At 37.6% G+C, this 25,571-nt stretch overlaps 3 protein-coding genes across 3 annotated transcripts; 2 read left to right on the top strand and 1 right to left on the bottom strand.

Annotated features, from left to right (window-relative positions):
• Positions 1-1,401: 1,401 nt before the first annotated feature.
• Positions 1,402-10,609, bottom strand: ostf1 (osteoclast stimulating factor 1). The gene is made up of 10 exons (XM_029440540.1): positions 10,456-10,609; positions 6,481-6,527; positions 5,533-5,583; positions 5,196-5,259; positions 4,999-5,052; positions 4,649-4,756; positions 4,228-4,277; positions 4,027-4,105; positions 3,730-3,828; positions 1,402-2,540 (listed from the first exon to the last, which is right to left on the bottom strand). Exons 1-10 carry the CDS (start codon positions 10,487-10,489, stop codon positions 2,482-2,484), a joined length of 645 nt encoding a protein of 214 aa, XP_029296400.1. The 5' UTR covers positions 10,490-10,609; the 3' UTR covers positions 1,402-2,481.
• An 824-nt stretch (positions 10,610-11,433) lies between these two features.
• Positions 11,434-16,173, top strand: nmrk1 (nicotinamide riboside kinase 1). Its single transcript, XM_029440104.1, has 8 exons — positions 11,434-11,612; positions 12,873-12,963; positions 13,062-13,110; positions 14,152-14,320; positions 14,928-14,999; positions 15,143-15,249; positions 15,372-15,455; positions 15,902-16,173. Exons 1-8 carry the CDS (start codon positions 11,584-11,586, stop codon positions 15,910-15,912), a joined length of 612 nt encoding a protein of 203 aa, XP_029295964.1. The 5' UTR covers positions 11,434-11,583; the 3' UTR covers positions 15,913-16,173.
• Positions 16,174-20,407: 4,234 nt separating this feature from the next.
• LOC115012961 (gamma-glutamyl hydrolase) lies at positions 20,408-25,112 on the top strand. The gene is made up of 9 exons (XM_029438847.1): positions 20,408-20,611; positions 20,729-20,843; positions 21,328-21,378; positions 21,485-21,569; positions 22,086-22,224; positions 22,512-22,618; positions 23,328-23,421; positions 23,515-23,652; positions 24,861-25,112. The coding sequence occupies exons 1-9, from the start codon at positions 20,494-20,496 to the stop codon at positions 24,977-24,979; spliced, it is 966 nt and encodes a 321-aa protein (XP_029294707.1). The 5' UTR covers positions 20,408-20,493; the 3' UTR covers positions 24,980-25,112.
• Positions 25,113-25,571: the final 459 nt, after the last annotated feature.

The following is a 25,571-nucleotide window of genomic DNA, read 5'->3' as shown; positions in this document are numbered from 1 at the left end:
GTCTTATATTTAACAGAAGAATATGAGAGTGGTAACGACCACTTTTGGGCACTCGGCATATTAGGCCTATTCCGCAAAATGTCAAACTTTTGGTTGGATCATACATCAAACGTACAGTATCGCCGAATCACCAGAGCTTTACACTAAAAGTGGAGCCTAATGCTGTCGTTTTGTTTAACGTTGACCATTTCTGTGTGAATGTGTTACGGTATGTCATTAATTTGTGTGTGTGTGTGTGTGTTTCAGGTTCAGTATGCTGAACTTCTTTGTATTACTGGAGGCCTATAAATGAATCAGAGCTGCTTCCTCCCATCCACAAATAACAGAATTTATGTCCTCTGCTACCTGAGTGAGCATTATTGTTGAAGGGTAGTGTATTTATTTTGTACTGTAAAGTCAAGGCATGTATCTTGATATTTGATACTCCTAACTAATGAAAACCCCAAGGGAAAAATACAGTCCTGCTCAGACACCCTTCACCGGCTGTTAGCTGCTCAGTGTGGCTCAGTGTTACTCAAACTCTCAGAGGGGGCAGTGGTTTTTGAAGATGCTAGCTCCCTGCCCCGCATCCTCTTACTGACTAGTTGCTGCTGCAGGATGCCCTCAGACTGACATTCAGGCTCACCCAGCTTTAGACATATTTCACAAATATTGAATAGCTTCCACTTGTCACTTTCTCTCATCTGCTCAGTGAAGAGAGACAAGATTTCTGATTTTATACAAGGAAAGATTTCTCATTCCCTACATGGATGCTGACTGAAGATAACTGTCCTTTTTTAAAATTGTCAGCTCATTTAAAATGACCTGAAAGGCAGAACTGGTTCTGTCAGCACTTACTACTCTTGATAAATACCATTTTGCTTCCGTTTTATATATTTTGAGCCATTCCTGTTTGTTAAGTCAGTAAGAAATGTTGAGAAAAGAAAATCATTTCAAAGTTCGGAGCCTTTCCTCTGCTTTAACGGTCCGTTTCTTTTTGTCTCTGGTCTGGCAGTTATGTAGCATGTACCTGAATCTCTCATGAAAGACTTGCTGTGTTTCTGTCTATGTTTTGCCTTTTCTGTCTTCTTTGGAACATCAACATGCTGACTTTGTAATAAAGGAATTCTTTGACTTTTGAACTTATTTTTTCTTTGGTCTTGAGTATTTATTGGAGTGCATTCCTACACAGATTAATCAACCACCCACAATGGTATTACTTTACATGTAAAGGATGTTTGTTTGCACATTTACAGTTAGTAAAGAGGACTTTGCCCTGCTGTGATTATAATCTCTAGTATGGTTTCTGTAAATCTAAATCATGACTCACTATTTAATCTTACTAAAACAATTAGATATGTTCTCTAATTCCATATGTACGCAATTTAATGTAAACTTTCAAAAACAAACGCTTGCTCAATGTGACATTTTAAGTTAAAAATATTTTATTGTAGATTGAAGACGCAGCAGATAGAAATCTAGAACAAAATCATCCTCAGCAATTCGTAACCTCAGAAGACAAAAGCATGTTCACATTAATACACAACCAAAGACACACTTTCGATAGTACGCATATTTAAGGCACTTTAATATATAACATTTGTTGGAAAGCAGCAATGAAACCAGAAATGTTCTCCCAGGATGGAAATCACACTATCAAAAGCCTGAAAGATGAAAGAGTAATTTAAAGTGTTTAACATGGGGCAGATTTTTTTAATGACACTGAACTGCTCTTTAATAGTGGAAGTGTTATAGCACAGACCAAAATATGTGCAGAACAAAGAGTAGCAGGTGAGGTTTAATGACATTATAAAGGAGGGGGAGGAAGATTGCTGCCATACAAGACAGTTCACAGACAGTTTCCCTTATTAAGCCCGTTAATGCACATTAATGACACCCATAATTTGACCAGAAAACACAAGACAATGTGTCGTTGGGTCCCTCAGCACGTCCCATTTAAAAAGGGGAAATATTCAGGTTAAATGTACATAAAGAGATCTAAATGGTGCCTGGTTGTAATAGAGCTCCAAGTTGCAAGAGATAATGTGTTTCCAATTCCTGTTTGGTGATTTTGTAGTTCAGTAATTTTAGCGGAGCATTAAAACTTGACACAGACCAGATCAATCTTTTAATCTGCACTGGTACTTAATGCCCAGTGTAAATGGGTTAAACACAATCAGTATGTTTGGAATGCGTGTCTCAGAGCTGTGGTCCCTTCTCCACTACAACATATATTCTTCCCCTCAGTCTACAGTGTGTAACATCCAAGACAAATCCCCCACAGGTGGAAATGCACTTGGCAAACTGTAAAAAGCATCAATTCAATGCTTTGAAATTCACATTGACATGATGCGGAGAGCCAAGTACTGAGGTGTTTACACAAAATAATAGAACTAAAATGGAGTTACATAGCAGCAAATCCACTTTAGGTCTGTAATAAAACTATTCGAGCTGCCCGACCGCCCGAAACACAATGGAAGACAGTGATGATGTTTCAACAGCTCAGTCTGAGTCTTCATCGTCCAAATACTCTTCAGCGTTGCTGTGTGTGCGGGTGATGTCTGAAACACAAGAAATTGACAGTTAATGACAGGAATATTGCAATATTTCACTGCTGCAAATTCTCTGTACCTTACAATAACAGTTGCATCTTTTGCAAATGAAGTTCCTAATCACTCCACGATTATTGTGGTCAAAAGAATTCATGATCACAATGTAATCACCATATGTGTAGAAAAAAGTGTGGGGACTTGGAGAGAGAGTCTGTAAACATTCCTGTACAAACGTGTACAAAAACAGTATTTGGTCCTTGAGTCTCTTACCCCTCGTACACTTTTTCCAACAAGGACCAGTGTTTGCCAAAACAGGGCTGAGCCCCTAAAAATGTCAAACCTGATTACATGCAATACACATTTCATGCCGTTTACACAAGATATAAGAAGAGAACCTGTATACAAGGCAGTGTGTCACATAAATGGGCAGCTGTTGATTACAATAAACCAAACCATGGTAATCAATAATTCTTCATTTTAATATCTTCACAAACTCCAGAAAATGAAAATAAATAATAAAATAAAATTCATAATTATAGATTTTATCATGAAGCATTCACCGGACAGAAATATAATAGTCTTTACTGAATAACATCTTTAACTTTTATTTCTAAAAAGGCACAAATGTTCATTTAATTTGCAAACGTTTTAAAACATAACCCCTAACGGTTGGCGAGTGTAGTTAGGTAGAAAGAAAATAGTTCCTATGAAACTGTTTACAACAAGGTCTGAGGATTATCTTGAGTAACCAGGTCAGGATTTCTGTTGAGCTTTCCAAATGTATTCTTTTGGCGCTTTGAGCAGCACAAGCCGAGTGCCATCTAGTTCCATTATATTTGAGAGAAGGCAGATATTTCTACGGCCCATATCTCCAATACTCGGCAACTCACACCAAAACAATCTAGATTTATAAATAGCGCTACAGGTAAGAAGGAAATATGTTTTTTAGATTTTTTGGGGGTCCCGTTAAAGCAGTCTGGATCCCACAGCATGTTGATAAAGGTTTCTGTTAAGGCCTGCTGTTCACTAGTCACAGTCAACACCAGTTCAGTAAAACGGCATATTATTGTGGTCTCTGTGTGTGTGTGTGTGTGTGTGTGTGTGTGTGTGTGTGTGTGTGTGTGTGTGTGTAGCCTGTCTTGGTGATACTGCACATGAGAGTGCTGTAAGGCTGCCCCCTAGTGGCAGCTGTACTTACTGCCTCCCTGCTTCCTTTTGAGAAGTGAAGCACACATTGCGTTTGTGGCCATCTCCAGAGCCAGCTTTTTCTCGTTGTTCCTGATGTCTGTCCTCGGATCTGAAACAAACAAACAAACATACCCACACTGAATAAATGACTAGAAACGACATACAGAAAGACAAAAAGATAAAACTACGTACATGTGAGGACACACACAAAGTCAGCTGGTTATCACTTCCTCAATCTGGAACCACATATTCTCATATTAGGGTTTGATTAAACCTTTATGGAGCTCTCTCTCTGGCTGATACTCACCCTTGCTCAGCAACATTTCCACAATGTCAGAATAACCCTTCCAGGCAGCAGCGTGCAGAGCGGTGTCCCCGAGTTTATTCTGAAACAAAAAGCATCAACATCACCAACAAACGCCCTAACAAGCATCGACTTTATTTTTATTTTTAATGGATCAAACGTTTTTGACTTTCATGCCTGAATGAGTTTTTAAACTCGTGTTACCTGCTGGTTGAGCTCCACGTTGGACTGGCTTAGCAACACCTCCACCACATCTGATACAGAAAGCAAAAGAAATAAAAGGAGAACTTTGAGGGACTGATTGAGGGACTGAATCACGTGGGAACTATGGAAGAAAACAGAATAACTGGGACACTTTCATAAAGGAAGTTCCTGCTTTTCTGTACTTCTTATATAAAACAAATCTTATTTATTTATGAAATTACATTTCACTTTCTCAACAGAGTACTGTCAAGATGATCGGTCAGTACTGTAGATGATCTGTCATGCCAATCATCACTGCGGCACAGTCTGAAAATTAAGTTTGTTAAAAGGAAGCTGTCATTTTAGTGGCCTTAACCCATTCAATGTTTAAGGCCATACTATAAGTACATCTTAAAAGAATTTAAACACCACTATTATTTACCTTTATGTCCTCCATGGCATGCCCAGTAGAGGGCAGTGTTTCCCGCTTTATCCAGCCCATTAATTCCAACCTTGTTCTCCACACATTCCCTCAGCCAGCTCAGATTGCCTGTAAATACACAAATATGAACACACACACACACATATCACACACACACACACACACACACACACACACAAGGCTACTAATAACGCAAAAAGTGTAACATCTCTTCCGCAGCAACAGAAAAGACATCAATGTCAACGTATTATTGTCTCCAGAAAGAGGAAATTATCTTTGTATTACGTCACAAAAATATAACTAAATACAAAACACATGGAAACGTTCAGATCCGTAGACGGTCGTCTCACCTCGTTTGGCTGCTTCGTGCATTGGATTGTCAATAGACTCTGCCTGCTCAGCCACTGCAACAACAATAACAAAACCAGACCATTAGTGCATTATCTAGATTTACTAATAAGTGACGAATGTCAGTATTGAGTAATATTTTAGTCACCGCACATACGTAATGAAATACAAAGTTGGTCCGTCTATATCGCCGACTCACCATAGTTACTTGGAATTAGTCCCGTCCTTCCTCGGCATGTCCCCTTCCACCAATTACTGTCACTCTAGGGATAATAGTAATGCAGAAATCTTTTCTCTATTTTTTAAAGGCAAAAGTCACAGAAGCGAATGAGAAGAGACGAACGGGATAAAGCAAACAAGGAAAACAGTAGTGGAATAAAGAGGGAGAGAAAAGTGCAAATAAAATGGAAACACAAAGAGGCAAAGAGTGCAACACTGACAAAGAGGAAGAAGAAGTGCAAATTCAGATATAAACTGAATGGGACATGAGGACTGAAAGAGGAAGATCGCAGCTACATGTCTGAGGTTTCACTTACTGTGTCAGAGATGTACAAGAAATCTCCTTCTTCAAAGAACAGCTCGTCCGGCTGGAAGAAAAAGAAATAAGAGAATGTTACTCGGCGTTAATCAGTCCCAGCTCGATGCCTTCACAGTATCTTAAGACTGACTTGTGTTGCGTTTCACCCTCTTTCTTCCCCCAATGTTCACCAACCAACTGCAACAATTGTGACAGCTACATTTAGCGTGTTAATGGAGGATATAAAAGACGGATTACTGACACACTTTAGTAGGAAAGAATTTCATTTAAGGAACTGAAATGATTTAAAATGAATCTGCAAATGTTTTGATAATTCATCATCTCAGTCATTTACTAGTTTCAGCATCTCAAGTGTGTGTGATTTGATCCTTTTATGGTCTTATTTGATAGTTAATTAAATATCTTAAGGTTATTGACTGTTGATCAGACAAAACAAGCAATGTGACGACGTCACCTAAGAAGCATACTTTTCAGAAAAGGAAAATATCTTTATCATAGGTTGTTTTTCTTCTCCTATAACTACTCTAATCCATTACATTACATTATTTAAGTAGATTTCATGGAGTCAACACCTCCACTAATATTTGTCCCCTCTGGCAGCATATCTCTTACAAACATGTCAAGTTAATATTTCAACTGTAAAGTGATGATTATCGACTCATTATGCGCACAACCAAATGTGTTAAAATATTTTAAATGACTCATAAATACAGTCTGCATGTCCTATTCTGCCTTTTTATTACATTTTGTTTGCCAGAGCAGTGCCACTGGAGGGAGGAAGTAAATATGTGATTTAAATGTCATCAGTTACAAAATCTGCCCATTGAAGATCATGCAGACGATGCGCAATGAAAATAATCTTTTAAAAAAGGACTCAACAATGGTCTTCAACAATCATCAAATATAAGAAAAACAAAGCGATCTTGACAAAACGAAAAGCTCATACCGTTCTGGGGTCAAAGGTGAACAACGCTCGGAACACCTTGACTTGGCCTAGTAAAGAGAAAACACAAATTTCATGTTAGATTAACTATTTGAAGACAGTTTGTAGCACGTTGACCTCATCCCTGTATGCACAAAAGTGGTGAACAGTGCACATTGTACTCGAGAATATAAATAAAGACGGTGAGGTGGAACTACACATGCTGCCATTTCTCAGCCCTGTAGAAAGACCAGCTTAGGTTTACTGCAATGAACCTGCAGGCGAGCGTAGAACGTAGCTTTAATGTGGTAAATTACTCTTATACAAGTGCAATAAATCAGTGTCGACATCGTCCATCACCTCCCTCAAGAGCCAATCGATGAAGCCCTGCCTGAGCAATGCAACCTGCACTTAACACATAGCTCCTAATGTCTGCTCTCGAGCGCCTGAAACAACTCTGCTGCAGCCAAGAACAATAAACATTTCTCCTTGCAGTCAGCGCAGGGGAAGAGAAGAAACACATAGCTGGTCCTTGTGTGTGCAGCCCTGAGGTAGCTGCCCTCTGGGCCTGTGATGAGTCGCTGTGGAGCGTGGCGTTAGCTCTGCTGCTGGAATGCTACCAGAGTGGCTGTGGCCTTAGCAGACAGCTGAACTAGTTCATAGAGAGCTACAAAAAAAGAGCTTAAAGAAGCAGTGCCATATTTCACATTTACTTATTTTATAAATATTTCTACCATCTGTTGATTTCCAGGACTAAACAATGGCTGAAGTTAAGTGCAGTATGTTGTATTTACTACACACACACAGTTTACTAAACAGACTAATGAGCTGGTAACACTGAAAGCCAAAGTACCAGCTATTGTTTCCAGTTAACCGGATTCAAATTGTATTCAAATGTGATCTAATTCTTCTGATTTGCATAACATTTGTAGATAAACATCACTCAGTGCTTCACTTGACTAGATTCCCTTTCAAAGATGTGTCTTCATGCCTAGCCACTAGGACATGCCCTATTGGATACATTCATAAACAGACATTTGTTTGTTTAGTTGTTTTAATCTGATTATTTTTATTATGAAGTCTAACCAGGGATGAAGACAGCAAATTAGCTTTAGTTATGACATTTAAAAAAATAGCTTTTAATAGGCAATGTCTGTATGTGCTTTGGTGTATTTGTATTCCTCTCATGTTTTCTCTTTGTGGTTGAAATGGTGCTTGTGTTCTCAAAAAAAAACTTCTCAAAACTGATGCTGGTATATTTACTGGTAATATCGGAAATGCATTTAATTAATCTGGACACATAAGGCTGGTAAATGCTGATGGCTTTAGCTAACAGGCCTAAATGTTAAACAGTTGTAACTCCCCTCTGCAGTTACTCAGGGTTTCTATTTAGCGAACACACTGTCTCAGTGTCTCAGAATGAGCGGAGCTGCACAAGCCCAGCTCTGTTCAACACAGTCAGCAAGCATGTCTGCTCTGCAGGCCCGGTCATGTCGCTTAAAACACACAAAAGCCTGTGCATACTAGTCAGCGCTCTCTCTGCATTTCAAAGCCTCCGGCACATACAAGGATTCATTCTAGCTAAAAAGAAATATAAAAAAGAAAAATGTCCTAAGAGTGAGCAAAACATTGTCAGTATGTTTGATTTGTTTGTGGGTTTTTGATGATTTCCAGCTGTGTCATTTCATTGCCCCTGCAAAAAACGTGTTTGATGTTGGTGGTGATTCCCCCTTCCTGTTCGAAGCCCAACCCAAAAAACGAACCATCAAAGATCAAAAATATGACTAAGAGTCAATAGTAAAGAAACAATTATGTTTTACACCAGCAGAGAATACAAACAGCACTATAGTAATGCCCTCTAAAGTCCTACTTAACACAACAACTAAAACATATTCCTCCTATAAAATACCTATTTTAAAGTAAAAAGGACGAGAGCACAAGAACATTTACTCACAGAAGCCTGGTCCTGTAAGTTAGAGCACATTGTTCGAGGTGTATGTGGTCGTGCACCACGAAAAGAAGTTATCATAGCACATGTGTAAAGCTCAAAAAAGGTTTTAATTTGATCTTTGTAGAGAAATTCAGTTTTTCTTCATCTTTTGATCCTCCATCCATCAGATGAACATTTACTTTAGAAGGACCAAAGTCATCCAACATGGAGGTTTGAAATAAGGGCCTTCGGTTAAAGAACTGCACCACCACATAACCGCATTAATCACCATCCAGTAAAACTAGGCAGTGAATCCTCAGCCATTCACGTGAATGGTCTCCAATTACCACATAGGTAAAGCTACATCAGTCATGACTATGGGAGGCACTGACTAATAGTACTGAAGACTCTCCCACAGAACACCAACCAGCCATCTGTCAAGACAGATGATCTCACCTGCCCTCAGGTGTGGCGTCACTTGAGCTGATTCATGAATAAACATGAAGAGAATTAATGTTTTTGACGCGTCTGTCATTTGAGTTTTGTGCTCTGTTTTCACAGGGCCACAGCGAGCAGGCAACACAGGACATATTGTACAGATGAGCCTGTGGTCATCCCCTATGTGATTACAAAGAGGGGATGTGTATTGGCAAGAATTGGGCATATGACGATACAGGGGTTATGATTCAATATATGTAAGCAAGGCGATATATTGGGATTTGTTGTTTAGTAAACACACCATCATATGTATAACATGAGTATGCAATCAGAGCAATGGGATCTGCACATCCCTGTAACATAAAAACATGTTATGTTAAAAACAACTAATGCGGTCTAATACATTATCCCTGCAATAAATCTGACCTTCATTAAGTTTGTGATGTTCGGTTTTTGCTTTAAAGAGGTGTTAATTCAAATTGTTCTTTTGTCCATCCATTTGTGCAAATCAAGGAGGGTAGACTAAATATTTGACGCTATACACTTCTCAGTACATCGTAATACAGGGAAGCTGCAGCAGCAACACAAAACACATCCTCCAAAGTGGCCATAAAGTTGAATTAAACCTCTATAAAACAACCAAAACTGAACGTTAAAGCCTTCATTCATTAAAGATTTTATTGCAGGTCTTTATTAGACTGCATTAGTTAGAAAAATATGTAGCGAATAAACTGTGATTTATGTCTCCCAAGAACTCACAACATCGTAAAACGCTCCCTTAAAATGTGTATTTTATTACGTAAAAAAAAAGCCCAAATTAGTGAAAATCTTTTACTTTTTCACAAAAAATAAAATAGAAATTTTAAGGAAGCATTCTACAGTGATGCTAGTCCTCAGGAGGCAGAACTTCCACTTATAGCTTTGGACTCAGACAAGAAAGATGTGTGTGTGTGTGTGTGTGTGTGTGTGTGTGTGTGTGTGTGTGTGTGTGTGTGTGTGTGTGTAGGTTTTATTAAAAAATGACACCTGCCATTACCGACAACACCTGTTGCACAGACACCATTTCTAAGCTTTCACAAGGTACATCTTATTTATTCACATTTTTAAAAGTATACATAAAAACGACATAAAAAAATAAAATAAAATAAAAGTTTGTGAGTTATATACACATTTCCTAATCTCTGGGATGGAGTTACGAAAATAGCAGCACAGACTGAGTTTGCAGGAAGAAAGACTGATGTCATACAGCATGTAGAGTGCAGACTCATCATCACCTCTTAACCTCCGAATTACAGCCATTGAAAAAATGATGGCACTGTCCTCGCATGATGGTAATAGGGAAGTCACAGAGAGGCCTGCTGTGCTGAGAGCTGGATCCCCGTCAATTAATAGTGAAGACACTTTTACAAACTTAACTGCACTCCTGCTACAGTCAGTAATAATGGATATTGTTAATAATGAGTTTATGAGCTTTCTTTCTTCTGTGATGAAAGAACGACAGAAATCTGCCGATCTCACTCACCGTCCGCCCATTAAGTTCACATCGCCAACAAGGTGTGTAGTCCTCGCAAGAGACAGAGCTGAAGTTTTAGCTCAATTTAGACAACAAACCTTCTTAGTGTTAGTCTTACCTGGCTTGGCCGGCTTGGGAGGGGGCTTCGACATTTGTGCGGCCCGGAGATAAAATAAAACGAAACCCGCCGTGTGTTTATTTCAGTCACAAACGTCGCAGGAGTACTAACACTTTGCTGCCAATGAGGAAGTGCAGTAGCACCAGGCTAGGCGGAAAAGTCTGGCTGCGCATGCGCAAAGCTATTTTTATTTTGACTATTCTAACTTTTTTTTTTTTATGTTTTAGACAGATGTTTTGATTATTTGTCTGTATGTAAACCCTAAATATTGTATTTTAATGTATTATTATTAGGCAATATATTTGTTTTTGTTGCATATTCAAATTCTCATGAACTTATAACAATTTGTTTGATAATGTTTTTTCTAAACACTGCATAATGTATTTATTCTTTATTTTGTTTTTGTTGTTATTATTATTGTTATTATTATATTTTACATTACATAGCCTAACTTGATGTACATTATGTACAATATATATTTTTTTATATTACTTTGTCCTCATCTAATCAATTATGAAGATATATTTATTTATATTACCATATTGAAAATTATGTTTTATATTTTTATGTAAACTCTGTACAGTGTGTTTTATTTAATTCTTTATATTATTTGATTTTTTTTATTAGCATTGATCAAGATGTATTCATTCATTTCTATTTTATTGTAAATAAGATTTGTAGTTTTTGATGTAGACTCGGTAGAATTTACTTTTTTTTGTGCGCTTTATTTTTATTACTATTATTGTTTACATAAATTACTGTATATATTCTTTAATGCTTTGACATGTTTTTGTATGTGAATCCTGAACTTTCTTCGCAATGTATTTTATTTATATTTATTCAATATGTAATTCAATAGAAGTCTGCTGTAACGCTTTATTGATTTTAACTGTATATCACATTCTCAACATTTGTCTTTTTTACTCAATGGGGAGGTTGTTAGTGACGTAGCAGCTCCATCAGCGAATCACGAGCGTCCGAAAGCGGAAAAGCGTGACTGAGAGTACAAAGTTGATGTAACCGCTAACATGCCAGTGTATAAGTTATTAACATGAGCTGTTAATAGATGTACTTTTACCAGCTTTTTTAAATTAAAAACTTTGCAGTGAACAGCCACAACAAGCTGAAATGAAGACACTAGTTGTGGGAGTTGGTGGGTGAGTAAGCCGTGCGGATTGTAAACATTAATGCTTTGCTGAGTTGAACTTCTTGCAAAACGTGCATTTTAGTGTTCTCCTTGAGTCGTTTAGCCTCCAGATAGCCTGTTGGATTTCAGATAGCATTTTACATGCTAAAGGTTTTCACACCACAAAAAGATGTATCAAAAAGTCCAAACACAGTAAAATATTACTGTATATATATATTGTAAAAACAACAACAACAACTCAGATTTGGATCAATCGATCATGATATTCTTTATTGGTTTATTGTGTAAATGGGAAATACAGGGAGACAAGACAACAGGTCTTGCATTAGCCTTCTGTTATTACATTACCTGTTAATAGCTAACATACATCCAGTGGGGGCAGCAGGGACCAATACAACATGTGACAACCTTGTGGCAGATAAGACTGATAAGAGATGGTTACTTTGCAGAGAAAAGTCCTCAGAGTCCTGAGATTCAGAAAGAGAAATCCAATGGTCCGTGTTTTTGTTTATTCTGACATTAATTTATTGTACAGATGTGCAGGTAGTGTTATGAAAATGAAAGGTTTTCTTAACGAGAATAGGCTGAAATTGTAGTTTTCTTTGCATTCATAGTTTTGGAAATGCTAAATATTTAGTAGAATTGGCACACAGATATCTTCAATATTTGCGTGGATTTCAATAGATTTAGTGCTAACTGTATGCAGGAACTCTTTTACTTACTTTTGCATTTCCTAATGTGACTTGTTGTGTTCAAATAATAACTTATAAGGTTGAAAGCAGTCTTTCACTGGTTTACCTTTCTGGTTAAAAGTGTGTTTCACTTCAGACCAAGCTGTTATGTTGCACCTCACACTACACACACAGTGATGTCACAGTGTACTGACCACAGCCTGACTGATACAGGATTGTTCAGGCTGATATTTGGCTATTGAGATTAGAGAGTTTAAAAGATTTGTTAATGATATATCGGGGGATATTTCTGTTTAGACACCGACTTCAAATTATTTTAACCAAAATATGTCTGACATTTAACAGTTAGAAAATAAACTCTACAATTAGAGCCTGATCGATATACAATCTTTTTTTTTTGAAGATACTTTTTTGGGCTTTTTCTCCTTTAATGATAGTACAGCTGAAGATAGATAGGAAAGGGGGAGAGAGAGAGCGGGGAGACGACATGTAGCAAAGTGCCGCTGCAAAGTGAGCAAGCAAGTGAGTAAAATAAGTAACAATTTGAATGTAATCTGTGTGAACTATATATCTTTCAGGATGACCAATGGAGGAAAGTCTACTCTTTCTAAGAGTCTACACCAGCAGATAGCCAACAGCTGTCTCATTGCACAGGATTCATATTTTAAGGTAGACTTTTTAAAATCATATCATTGCTTTTTACACTTTGGCAGTTATGCTGGACATTTGAGAGCTTGATTGATCACAGTGGATGCTTTTTTTTCCAGGATGATTCTGTTGTACCAATGGACAGCAATGGGTTCAAGCAATATGACAGTAAGGACAATTTATTTAAATGTTTGTTAAGACATCAAAACATTTTTGGTGCAGTTGCTGTCCATCTATTCATCCATCTGAAAATGGTGGATATTCTTTATAAAAAACAAATAGGGATGCAACTAATGATTATTTTAATTGTATCTATCGATTCTTTTTAACATGTCAAAACATTGTGAAAGATATTCATTAAAATGTCACATTAAAATGATTTAAAAGCAGAAAGTCCTCACATTTGAGAACTGGATAGCGAATGATTGACATTTTGCTGATCAATCCATCCATCGTCTACCGCTTATCCGGGATCGGGTCGCGGGGGCAGCAAGGAACCTCAATCTTCCCTTCTCCGGGCCACATCCTCCAGCTCCGACTGGGGGATCCTGAGGCGTTCCCAGGCCAGTGAGGAGATATAATCTCTCCACCGAGTCCTGGGTCTTCCCCGGGGTCTCCTCCCAGCTGGACCTGCCTGGAACACCTCCCTAGGGAGGCGCCCAGGTGGCAGCCTTACTAGATGCCCGAACCACCTCAACTGGCTCCTTTCAACGTAAAGGAGCAGCGGCTCTACTCCGAGTCTCTCATGGATGGCTGAGCTTCTCACCCTATCTCTAAGGGAGACGCCAGCCACCCGTCTGAGAAAACCCATTTCGGCCGCTTGTACCCGTGATCTCGTTCTTTCGGTCATGACCCAGCCTTCATGACCATAGGTGAGGGTAGGAACGAAGATCGACCGGTAGATTGAGAGCTTTGCCTTCTGGCTCAGCTCTCTTTTCGTCACAACGGTGCGGTAAAGTGACTGTAATACCGCCCCCGCTCCTCCGATTCTCCGGCCAATCTCTCGCTCCATTGTCCCCTCACTCGCGAACAAGACCCTGAGGTACTTGAATTCCTTCACTTGGGGTAATGGCTCATTCCCTACCTGGAGTAGGCAATCCACCGGTTTCCTGCTGATGTTTAATGTTTAAATGTTTAATTTAATTTAATTTAATGTAATAATAATACATGCACTTTTATGACAAACCTTTTCATTGCATTCTGTTGCAGTGCTCGATGCTCTCCACATGGACACGATGATGTGCGAGGTCGACTCGTGGCGAAGAGATCCTGAGGCATTCCTGAGGCAGCGAGGCCTGAACCCCGAGCACACGACGCCATCAGTAGATGAGGAGGTGTATGTGCTGATTGTGGAGGGCTTCCTCATTTTCAACCACAGGTACACATGAAGGCTTCCCTGAAGTGACCGTATTTATTTCTGTTATAATTTACACTGTATTTAAAAACAATCATTTTCTAGAAAGTCCCTTAGAAAGAACAATGTAACTTGGTACTCATTTTTAAAGAACATGCAGTTGCTGCATTGTGAAAGTGGGCTCTAAATTAATTCATTGTAATTGCCAATCAGCCTAATATTTAAAAAAGTGATGTTTGTCTAGAGGCAAGTATGTAATTTAACATGCATGAGAAATAAATGTAAAATCTCAAAATATTTAGGTTCAAATGGAGCATTTCTTGTAAGGAGGTACCAACAACCCTCCGTCAACACAACTAACTTAACGAAAATAAACGATCATTGTTTGCTTTTAATTAGTACCAAACTACATATTCTTTCTAGGAAACATGATAGGAAATGATTATTAGAGTAACTATTAGAGATTTCTGCTTAAATTGTTAATATTATTATTAATATTAATAATAATAATAATAATAATAATAATAATAATAATAATAATAATAATAATAATAATAATAATAATAAGATAATATTCTAGATCATAATGCTGTAACTCTTTGATTTTTCTTTTCATGTTTTACCTTTCCAGGCCTCTGAATGAGCTATTTTACAAAAGATACTTCATGGAAATACCTTATGATGTCTGCAAGAGGAGACGAAGGTGTCCGATTTTATAATCAATACACTATCTATTCTGTTTTACCTTTTTTAATGGATTTTGTTTCCATTTAATTTCCAAGTTTTATGTTTGAGAAAGTTTGTGTCTTGGTGTTTTTAACCTCTGTTGCTGTCTTTGATCGACAGTTTGAGGGTGTACACGCCTCCTGATCCTCCTGGATACTTTGATGGACACGTGTGGCCAATGTACCTGAAAAACCGGCAGGAGATAGAGAGCATGGCGTCTGGAATTGGTGAGTGTCCAGTCAAAGATGTCACAAGTTCGGTATGTAATGCTGATGGGATAAAAAACTGTGATTTATTTCAAGCATTTAGGGTATTTACATGTACCGTATTAGAACTGTTTGTTTTTCAGTATTTCTGGATGGACTGAAGCCAAAGGAAGAGCTGCTGACTGCTGTGTGTAACTATGTTTGCCAGGAAAAAGAAAAGCTCATGGGTGAGTTTCTAACAATTTACTACATTTTTATGTTTTCCAAGATATATCTGGAACTGTCTTTGAAGCATTCACACATTATTTACTTTTGTTGCAGTTGTGAGTAGAGCTTCAATTCCCCTTGTACATCCACAGCATACTTTTACTGCATAATGACATTTTAATGGTTGACTTGACTACAAACTTAAGAATATGCTACAATTCTTATGTCGTCTTGAATTGGGATAAAGTTGCCCTAAAGCCATAAGACAACTTCAACGATCTTCTACCAAATATGTTTTATTCTTTGTCAGATGTGAATGTTTTAAATTCAAAAGTATGAATATTAAAGGGATTATGGAGGGTCATGCTAAAAGTTGGACTAAGTTGGATTAAGACCTTTTTAAGTTAGTTTACTTAAAATATTGTGTCCTAAGACCTACTCATTTCTTTCTGTGTTTTGTTTACAGAGGAAGCCTGAAACGGTCGGAGTTTTATTTGTTTTACCTTTTTGAGACTGCAGCTTCAATAGATGTCAGGAAAGTGTGTCTGAAAAGACCAAACCAAGTATTAATGGCTCTGCAATACCTACAATAGTTAATATAGCTGAAAAGAGTAAACACCTGTGAATCAAATCAAATCAAATTTATTTGTATAGCCCAATATCACAAATTATACATTTGTCTCAGTGTGCTTTACAGACTGTACAGGTTACGACATCCTCTGTCCTTAGACCCTCACATCGCACAAGGAAAAACTTCCTAAAAGAAACCCCAAAATTAAAAGGGAAAAAATGGAAGAAACCTCAGGGAGAGCAACTGAGGAGGGATCCCTCTCCCAGGACGGACAGACGTGCAATAGATGTCGTGTGTACAGGATAAACAACATAGTACAAATACAACATTTGACAGAAATTATGTTGTGTTGGAAAAAAAAGAAATAGAAAGTTGGATGAATCCAGGAAAATGTCAATAAGGCTTCCCGGTGTCCAGCAGGACCAGGTCAGCAGGCGCTGTCACGATTCATGATCCTGACGTAAACTTTATCAGTGGCAACCTGCCACATGAGAGACAGACACTCCGGGGATGATACCCCGGATGGTGAGTTAGTAACATACATTTACATAAATGCATACAGATAGAGAGGGAGAAGAAGAGAGAGGGAGAGAAGGAAGAGAGCAGGGAGGTGTCCCCCGGCAGTCTAAGCCTATAGCAGCATAACTAGGGGCTGATCCAGGGCAAACCTGAGCCAGCCCTAACTATAAGCTTTATCAAAAAGGAAAGTCTTTAGCCTACTCTTAAATGTGGAGAGTGTGTCTGCCTCCCGAACACAAACTGGAAGCTGGTTCCACTGGAGAGGAGCTTGATAGCTGAAGGCTCTGGCTCCCATTGTACTCTTAGAGACTCTAGGAACCACAAGTAACCCTGCAGTCTGGGAGCGTAATGCTCTAGTTGGTTTATAAGGTACTATGAGATCTTTAAGATATGCTGGAGCCTGACCTTTAATTGATTTGTAAGTCAGGAGAAGGATTTTGAATTCTATTCTGTATTTTACCGGGAGCCAGTGCAGAGCAGCTAATACAGGAGTAATATGATCCCATTTCCTTGTTCTAGTCAATACACGTGCCGCTGCATTTTGAATCAACTGAAGAGTCTTAAGCGACTTTTTGGGACAACCTGATAACAATGAGTTGCAGTAATCCAGCCTTGAAGTAACAAATGCATGGACTAGTTTTTCTGCATCATTTTGAGACAGGATGTGTCTTATTTTTGCAATGTTACGTAGATGAAAGAAGGCAGTCCTTGAGATTTGTTTTATGTGGGAGTTAAACGACAGATCTTGATCAAAGATGACGCCAAGATTCCTTACAGTGGTGCTGGAGGCCAAGTTAATGCCATCCAGAGCTTCTATGTCATTAGAAAATGCGTTTCGGAGGCGTTTAGGACCAAGTATAATAACTTCAGTTTTGTCTGTGTTTAACATCAAAAAGTTGCTAGACATCCAAGTTTTTATGTCCTTAAGGCATGCTTGAAGTTTAGCCAATTGATTGGTTTCATCTGGTTTAATTGATAGATATAATTGGGTATCATCCGCATAACAATGAAAGTTTATAGAGTGGTTCCTTATAATATTGCCCAAAGGAAGCATATATAAGGTGAATAGAATCGGTCCAAGTACAGAACCCTGCGGAACTCCAAGACTGACTTTGGCTGTCATGGAGGATTTATCGTTAACAAGTACAAATTGAGATCGCTCAGATAAATAGGACTTGAACCAGCTTAGTGCGGTTCCTTTTATGCCAACACAATGTTCCAGTCTCTGTAGTAGAATGTCATGATCAACAGTGTCGAAAGCAGCACTGAGGTCTAACAAGACAAGAACAGAGACTAGTCCTTTGTCTGATGCCAATAGAAGGTCATTGGTAACTTTCACCAGTGCCGTCTCTGTGCTATGATGAACTCTAAATCCAGATTGAAAAACCTCAAATAAACTATTATTATGTAAAAAGTCACACAACTGTTTTGCGACTGCTTTCTCAAGGATTTTAGCGAGAAAGGGAAGGTTAGATATCGGCCTATAGTTGGCTAAAACCTCTGGCTCAAGACCAGGCTTTTTAAGAAGTGGTTTTATTACAGCTACTTTAAAGGATTTTGGTACGTAGCCAGATAATAGAGACAGGTTGATCATATTTAATAACGAAGTGTTAATTAAGGGTAAAACTTCTTTAAACAGTTTAGTTGGAATCGGGTCCAAAAGACAGGTTGATGGTTTAGACGATGAATGAGAATAACTGATGCTGTAGCATCGGAAATTGTTCAGCTGGAGACTGGACAGAGACGGCAAGGATCACGGTGATGGACAGTATTTTAAAGTTAGGATGTCTTTGTGGCTTTATGAAGTGGATCCTGTATAAAGCTGACGTACACATGTGATATCTCACAATTTCTCATCTCTCATTTCGTTGTTTTTTAAAAAATTGCATGGTGGATTTTGATTTTATCTAATCTAATGTATACACATACATATAACCTTAACTTGTGACCAGTGTGCACAATGGCTAAGATCCGTTTTAAAGGCTTCACACCGATATTTGGATATTACAAATATTAAACAATGATCATTGCATACTGTGATTTGGTAAGAGTCATTTGTTACAAGATTTATCAAAACTACAACTGAGAATTTGTACCATTGGTGAAGGTTTGTCTCCACCTGGTGGTTCAGTCTGATAAACTAGAGAAAGACTGGTGACTAATTTTCTATTATTCTTTACCCAACTCTTATCATCAGCAAATGACACATCACAACAGTAAGTCACATTTGAACACTTATGTTAAACTAGTTTTAATATCATAAAACCAATTACAAATACATTTAGTTGTGCAGTTACATTGTCCAATCTAGGTGCATGTTTTGGGCAATGGGAGGAAAACAGTTGAAATTTCCATAATAAAAGGTTATGCAAAGTGTGGTCATGCCCCAAGGGCCCTGTTGACTCTCCACCCCCAAACAATCCCCCTCTCTGAGTTGTTCCCATTAAGTACAGTGCTCACAGCAGACTACACATGAATAACAAACAACCAGAACTGTACTGGAATAATTTGCCCTCAGATTGTCTGTGTGTTAGGTAGTTTGTGTTAATATTATTTAAACAAAACTTTATTTAGGAATATGTACAATGTGAACATAATATAAATATAAACCAAACATATCTCCTTTACAAAAAGGTTGATTATAATTCAGGACCTGTTCATATTGCACTTTAGTGGTGCAACATATTCATCAAATTGCCAAACCCAACTGACGGCAGTTAATCTGGGACTCTCAGTGGGAGGTCAATAAATTAGGCAGTTTTCCACTTTGCCCAATTGGTAATCAAGCCTAAGTGGAAAGGCTTGCAATGATATGCAATTGTACATTTAATGAAAGAGGATTAGTCATAAAAAGAAAAATGTTGCACAATCACTGCAGTGACCGGCACCATGTGGAATATTTTACCACCAGCTGTGTGGAAGTACAAGGGTGCAAGGACACATGGGTGAACTTTAACGCACAGTTCTGCTGATTCCAGTTATTCCACTGTTGCATCTTTATTTAACAGAAACACTTTAAAACACACAGCAGCAGCTGTATCAACCTGTGAGACTGGTGTTTGTAACTTCCTGGATCTGACGGAGATAGTTTTCCAAAAATGTCATATTATCAAAGTTATTGTTTCCAAAATGTAAAATCTTATTTGGCTAATAGACTAATAGTTTGACTCGTTTGCTGTCAACATCATCTCGGAATAACATGGCTGTGAACTTTCCTTTACACAAACTCCTTCTCTTACCCAATCTGTGTAGAAACTTTGTCTATTGCAGTAACTGCATTGCTCTCAGCATTTCTTTTCTAAAGTATTTCATCAGTGAGATGTCATTTCACACACTACAATGCTATCCAAAAATAACGCAGATTTTCAAAAATGTTTGATCTTTCATTTATTAAAAATAGACAGAAAGCCTGGAGTGATGTTACATAAGTCTTTGTCAGCAGAGACAGAACCTTTGTCTTTTTTTAAGTTTGGACTCAGAGTCTGTGCACACCTCTGCAACAAGCTCCCCACCTCTAAAAGCCTATAAATAGATATAAATGCTCTCATTTTCAGAACAAAACCGGTTTGACAGCACGTTGATCGTGTGCCGTGTGAACCGAGGAATGCTTTCTTGAACATTCATGTCATTTCTAAGAACGTTTTTTGCACAACCCTCCTCTGACCATTAAAGTTAGTATTGTTTCCCACCTCACTAAATGATACACATTTTACCAAAAAGTCCCTGCAGAATGTCAGCAGAATATTAATGTTTACCTCAGCAGTCAACTTCTCTCACTGATCTGCGGTCATCACATGTAGTCATCACATGTAAATATGGACATTCCTTACTTCCTTGTACTGACTACGTATGTCCTCTTCTAACTCCACTTATAAGTCTGCTGCTGCTTCTGTCATAAATCGACACTCTCTCAGAGCTTCATATTCTGAGTTAAGCTTTGACTGGTGACTGGAAATTGAGGTGAAAACATGTCTACCACAGGATTTTCAACATATGTGTGGTTGTTTTTTGCGTGCTGCTTCTGTTGCAGCAAAGCTATGCCGACTAAACTCAACCAGGAGGCTACTAACGACCGACCTGTGATAGGTAAGTGAAATGTACTGCTAGAGTATACGAAGTTATACAAACATTTTTAAAACAATGTAACAAATTACTTTTTCTCATCACTGTTGAATTTTCAAAGCTGATGTTTTTCCCCCACAGGTATTTTGACTCAGATAGTTTCAGATGAAGTCATGAAACCTTTCGGGAGGAATTACATACCCTCCTCATATGTGAAATTCATTGAGTCTGGGGGCAGCAGAGTGATGCCTATCAGGTGGGTTGAGTCCTTTAATTTGGGTTAAAGCAGTAAAGATAGACCATGTCATACCATGTACATTTGAATAGATGTGTTGATACATTATCTGTCCATTTCAGTGAGCAGGAAGCCATTAACAGTAATTATGGATGTAGTGGAAGCTAATTCTACCTGTTAACATCAACTTTTTAATTTAATTTAATAAAAATGTCAACAGTGCTTCTTTAGACGGTAGCGTCAGACAGATGTGGAGATATTTAAGGTGCCTTTTAGGAAAATACAATAAATGCTGTATGTTTAAACACCTGAATCAATACATGTTAAACTTAACTTATCTATTGTTTGTATTTGCACGCTGTTATCTTTGATTGTATCTGTTATGTCACCGTTGCTTTTGTGTAAAAAGATAAGTATATTTTCTGTCACCTTTGACTTTTGTGCTCACTAAACACTGAACATGGATAAAGTAAGGAAGCATTTTTGTTTTGTTTGTCTTCCGCAGATTGACTCTTACCTCTGATGAATATGAAACCATCTTCAGCAAGATAAATGGGTATGTTCTACCACTATTAATGTGTTGGAAGAGGAAAATACAATTACACTTTCCTCAGACCTCAGTCTGTCCCGGCTCTGACTCTAACTGTGTGATGTCTGTTTAGCTTGCTTCTCATCGGGGGAGCGGTCAATTTGGAGACATCAGACTTTGCCACTGTGGCGAAGATTTTTTACAGACTCGCTCTGAGGGTTTGTACAGCAGAACATTATTCTCATTGTCTCCCCCTCAAAGGTTTTCTTCCCATCTGTCTCTCTGCCTAAAGACCTGCGCTGTCTATCTACATATCTTCTTTTTTAAATTACTTTTATATCCTTTTTTGTGTTTATTATCAGTTTTTTTTATAATGTGAATTATTATTTAGTGAGTATTTTTCATCTGTTGCATTCTATGTATTATATTTCATCTTATTTAATTAAGTATGTTTTTATATTCTTATTTCTCATTAATTATGGCATACTATCCCTGTTTTTATGTTCATTCTATGTCTATTTTTCCATATTGTAGAGCACTTTGTGCTGCTTTTCTTGTATGATAGGTGATGTACAAATGAAGCTTATTATTGTATTACTTTGACCTACATACAAATGTGAATGCAGGAAATGTACTCCTAATGGAAATGTGCTTTTCTGCCAGAGCCCGAGTAAGATATTGTTTTTTGCTTCAGACCCAAAAAAGTATAAATTCTGACTCTGTGTGTGTTGCAGGCCAATGATAAGGGGGACTTCTTCCCCATCTGGGGTACGTGCTTGGGCATGCAGCTACTGACTGTGCTGGTGGCCGGTGAAGATCTGCTGGCAAAAACCACAGCTGAGAACGTAGCGCTGCCCCTCAACCTAACTACAGGTTAGATCTTTCTGCATTATTATTGATGTATTTGTGTGCATCTTTTTGTAAGTACAGCCTCGTTTCACATTTTGAGTTGAACAAATATGTTCTCAATAGATGGTAAGGTCTAAATGAAGTGGACTATTTAATTGTTTTGGAAACAACTGCCTGTACTGGATCGTACCACTTGGTGTCAGTAGAAGCAAGTTGCAAATCAGAGGATGTCTCATACTAATGTCATTGTTCGATGAAACCGTGTATCTTTTAAGGGTTGTTGTTTTTCTAACATATATTTCTCCCTGCAGAAGCGGCCTCAAGTAGGATGTTTGAGGGTTTCCCCAACAAACTCATGAGGGCTTTGACCCGAGAACCTCTCACTGGAAATTTTCACCACTTTGGACTAACAGTAAAGGTATAATAGATTCAGTAGTTTCACTTCCCCTGGTTTTTTGTTTGTGATTAGAAATAATATCTGAGATCATCTGATCATTTCAACATCATGAAATGTGTTTCTCAGGGTTTTTGTTACACACGACTGGATTTTTTGGCTCAACAGGACCTTAATGAGTCACACAGTACAGACATACATGTATAAATGAACAATCTGCAGGTTTATTAAGGATAACTTTAAGAGTTTTATCCATAAACTGAGATGTTAATCAAGGCTGGATCACTTCCTTAGGGCCCCAAAACCAAGTTGCACACTGTAGCAATTGATTTGTGGCAGTATGATTGTTATGTCATTTAAATTGCAGCTGATATTAAGCTTATACAGTACATATTCCAAAATGAATTTGTCTTTAATCAAATGACCACACAGCAAAGCTGGGGCCATTCAATATTTCAACACAATAAGACTATACACAGTGCACAGAAATATGAGTATATTTGTCCCGGGGCTCCCCAGCACATTAATCTGACCATGTTTTTGAGATAGCTAGAAAAAATAAACTTGTTTATTCCTAAAGAGAGAAAACAAAGTGTCACAGCAAGAAAAAACACATTTATTATGGTTATGTAACCTTAAAAACATAGAATATTGTATACAATATGGAACTTTAAACTAATAATAGAAAGTAATAAAATAACTAGGAAGTGTAAAAAGATAAATGTTCTTTCAGACCTTCCAGGAAAATGAGAAACTGGAGACTTTCTTCTCCCTTCTGTCGACAAACGTTGCTGAGAACGGAGTCCACTTTGTCTCAACCATAGAAGGTTACAAGATTATTTTAATTACATTTTTATAACTTATAATCATTGCTCTGTAACAGTGTTTTAATATGTATTTAATTTCTTCCTTCATGCCAGGTAAAAGATATCCCTTCTATGGAGTCCAGTGGCACCCAGAGGTGAATCGGTTTCAGTGGGACAGAAAGCTCAACTTCCCTCACTCCGCTCATGCTGTCCAGTTAGCTTCTCTGCTGGCTGAGTTTTTTGTCAATGAAGGTAAGACGACTAACATTATCGACTATAATTATTATTACTTAACAACTACGGTTGTGGGTTATGATGATAAATAATGTGAGACAATAAAAATAACTGTTTCTTGATTTAATTTACAGAAATATCACAATCTATATCGATATTGCAATAAAAGTGACACAACTGGAGGTTTAATCAACTCCAGTCATGACAAGTGTTGAAAAAATATGTTTTATTTGAACTGTAACCGTGTTATAGTGAATGAAACCTCATAGGTGCTGTATGATATACAGAATAATACTGATTTAATGTATCCCTAAACAACATACTATCAGGGTTTCATGCTAGATGCAAAATACATTTGAATTAGATTTGGAAAATTAACAGTTTTTTGCATAATAGTCAGTTCAAGTAATTGTCAATTGAACAAGATGATGATGAAAAATAGAAATTCTTTTAGTTTTTATCGGCTACTTTATACAGAGTTTTCCTCTTTGCCAGTGTTATGCACATGGAGGTTTTAAGAGGAGAAATAATACATTACATTTATACCAATATACCGTAGCTTTCTCTTTAAGACTTATCTCTGGTGGTATTAATATTGTGGGCAATGCTGCAAAACTTATTTTTTCTTTTTTAAATACAGTAATTATTGCATTAATGTTATGCAGTAGTAGGTATTTATTTTACTACATTTGGTTATTGTATTGATTAAACTCCATTTTCCAGAATATTTACAATATCACATTATATTTTGATATTGTAATTTAAAATATATATATATATATATATATATATATATATATATATATATATATATATCTATATCTACCATGGTTGGGGTCTTTTGAGTTTCAACAACCAAAACCCCAAGGAATTGGAAATCCTCCATGTTTTCACCTCAATTTCTCGAGACCAGTCAAAGCTTAATACAACATTGAAAACAGTACGAGGCTGTTGGATGGTGTCGCTTTATGAAAGAAGCTGCAGCAACCTACAGTATATGTTGAGTAGTGGATATAGTCAGTACAGGTAAGTGTAATGTGATGACTCCTCTACTGCACATGTCGCATTAGACAAAAAGAAGAGAACAACATGAAAACAATTAAAAGATACTAATATGAATATTACATAGAACACTTCTTTATCTGTCTCTACCCAGATTCCCCATTGAGATGATTCATATATTATTGTAATCTAATCACATGCATCTCACATCTTGCTTTTTTTAGGAAGGAGAAGTTTACATCAGTTTGACAATCCTGAGGAAGAGGCCTCCGTGCTGATTTACAACGACACGCCGGTATACGCTGGAAACTTCACAGGCTATGAACAGATTTATTTCTTCTGAAATCCTCTAGTGTCCCTCTCAGCATGTCCAACAGAGCACTTTATATATAGTCTGTGGAGGTTTTAATCGTTAGGCCTCTAAAACAAATATGCTGTTATTGCTAATAAAGTGCTTATTCCCATAAATAAACTAATTAATGTAATGTCATTTTTGAGATGAACATCTGGATGGATCTTTAAGGAAAATGCAGTGCGTGTGTGTGTGTGTGTGTGTGTGTGTGTGTGTGTGTGTGTGTGTGTGTGTGTGTGTGTGTGTGTGAATGTGTTTTTTAAGTGGGAGTACCTTATTGTACTGGCCTTTGAGTACAGTAAGGGTCATGTATCTTTCTGGATATTTAGGAGTTTTAGTAACCTCAAGGAAGTTTGACAGTTAAAGACCAACATTTGGTGGATATTATAGATTACAGATTATTAATATATTCAGCTGTGGAAAGTAACTAAATACATTTACTACTGGTACTGTACTTGACTACAAGTTTAGGTACTTTTACTTTGCTTGAGTTGTTTAATTTTCTGCTACTATGTACTTCTACTCCACTACAATTCAGAGGCAAACATTGAACTCTTTACTCCGCTACATTTGTCTGACAGCT

Source organism: Cottoperca gobio, chromosome 9 (assembly GCF_900634415.1).
Source record: "Cottoperca gobio chromosome 9, fCotGob3.1, whole genome shotgun sequence".
Taxonomy (NCBI): Eukaryota; Metazoa; Chordata; class Actinopteri; order Perciformes; family Bovichtidae; genus Cottoperca; species Cottoperca gobio.
Note: the sequence above shows the minus strand (reverse complement) of the source record. Positions and strands in the feature narration are given on the sequence as shown.

Excerpts from the sequence above, each read along its gene's own strand:
- ostf1 (XM_029440540.1), bottom strand. The coding sequence starts at position 10,489 with ATGTCGAAGCCCCCTCCCAAGCCGGCCAAGCCAG. Across the intron at positions 5,584-6,480 it reads TCACCTTTGACCCCAGAACG|CCGGACGAGCTGTTCTTTGA; the intron begins GTATGAGCTTTT and ends TTTTTCTTCCAG. Across the intron at positions 4,278-4,648 it reads ATGCCATGGAGGACATAAAG|ATGTGGTGGAGGTGTTGCTA; the intron begins GTAAATAATAGT and ends TTTCTGTATCAG.
- nmrk1 (XM_029440104.1), top strand. The coding sequence starts at position 11,584 with ATGAAGACACTAGTTGTGGGAGTTGGTGG. Across the intron at positions 11,613-12,872 it reads CTAGTTGTGGGAGTTGGTGG|GATGACCAATGGAGGAAAGT; the intron begins GTGAGTAAGCCG and ends TATATCTTTCAG. Across the intron at positions 13,111-14,151 it reads TGGGTTCAAGCAATATGACA|TGCTCGATGCTCTCCACATG; the intron begins GTAAGGACAATT and ends ATTCTGTTGCAG.
- LOC115012961 (XM_029438847.1), top strand. The coding sequence starts at position 20,494 with ATGTCTACCACAGGATTTTCAACATATGTGTGGTTGTTTTTTGCGTGC. Across the intron at positions 20,612-20,728 it reads TAACGACCGACCTGTGATAG|GTATTTTGACTCAGATAGTT; the intron begins GTAAGTGAAATG and ends TTTCCCCCACAG. Across the intron at positions 20,844-21,327 it reads AGCAGAGTGATGCCTATCAG|ATTGACTCTTACCTCTGATG; the intron begins GTGGGTTGAGTC and ends TGTCTTCCGCAG.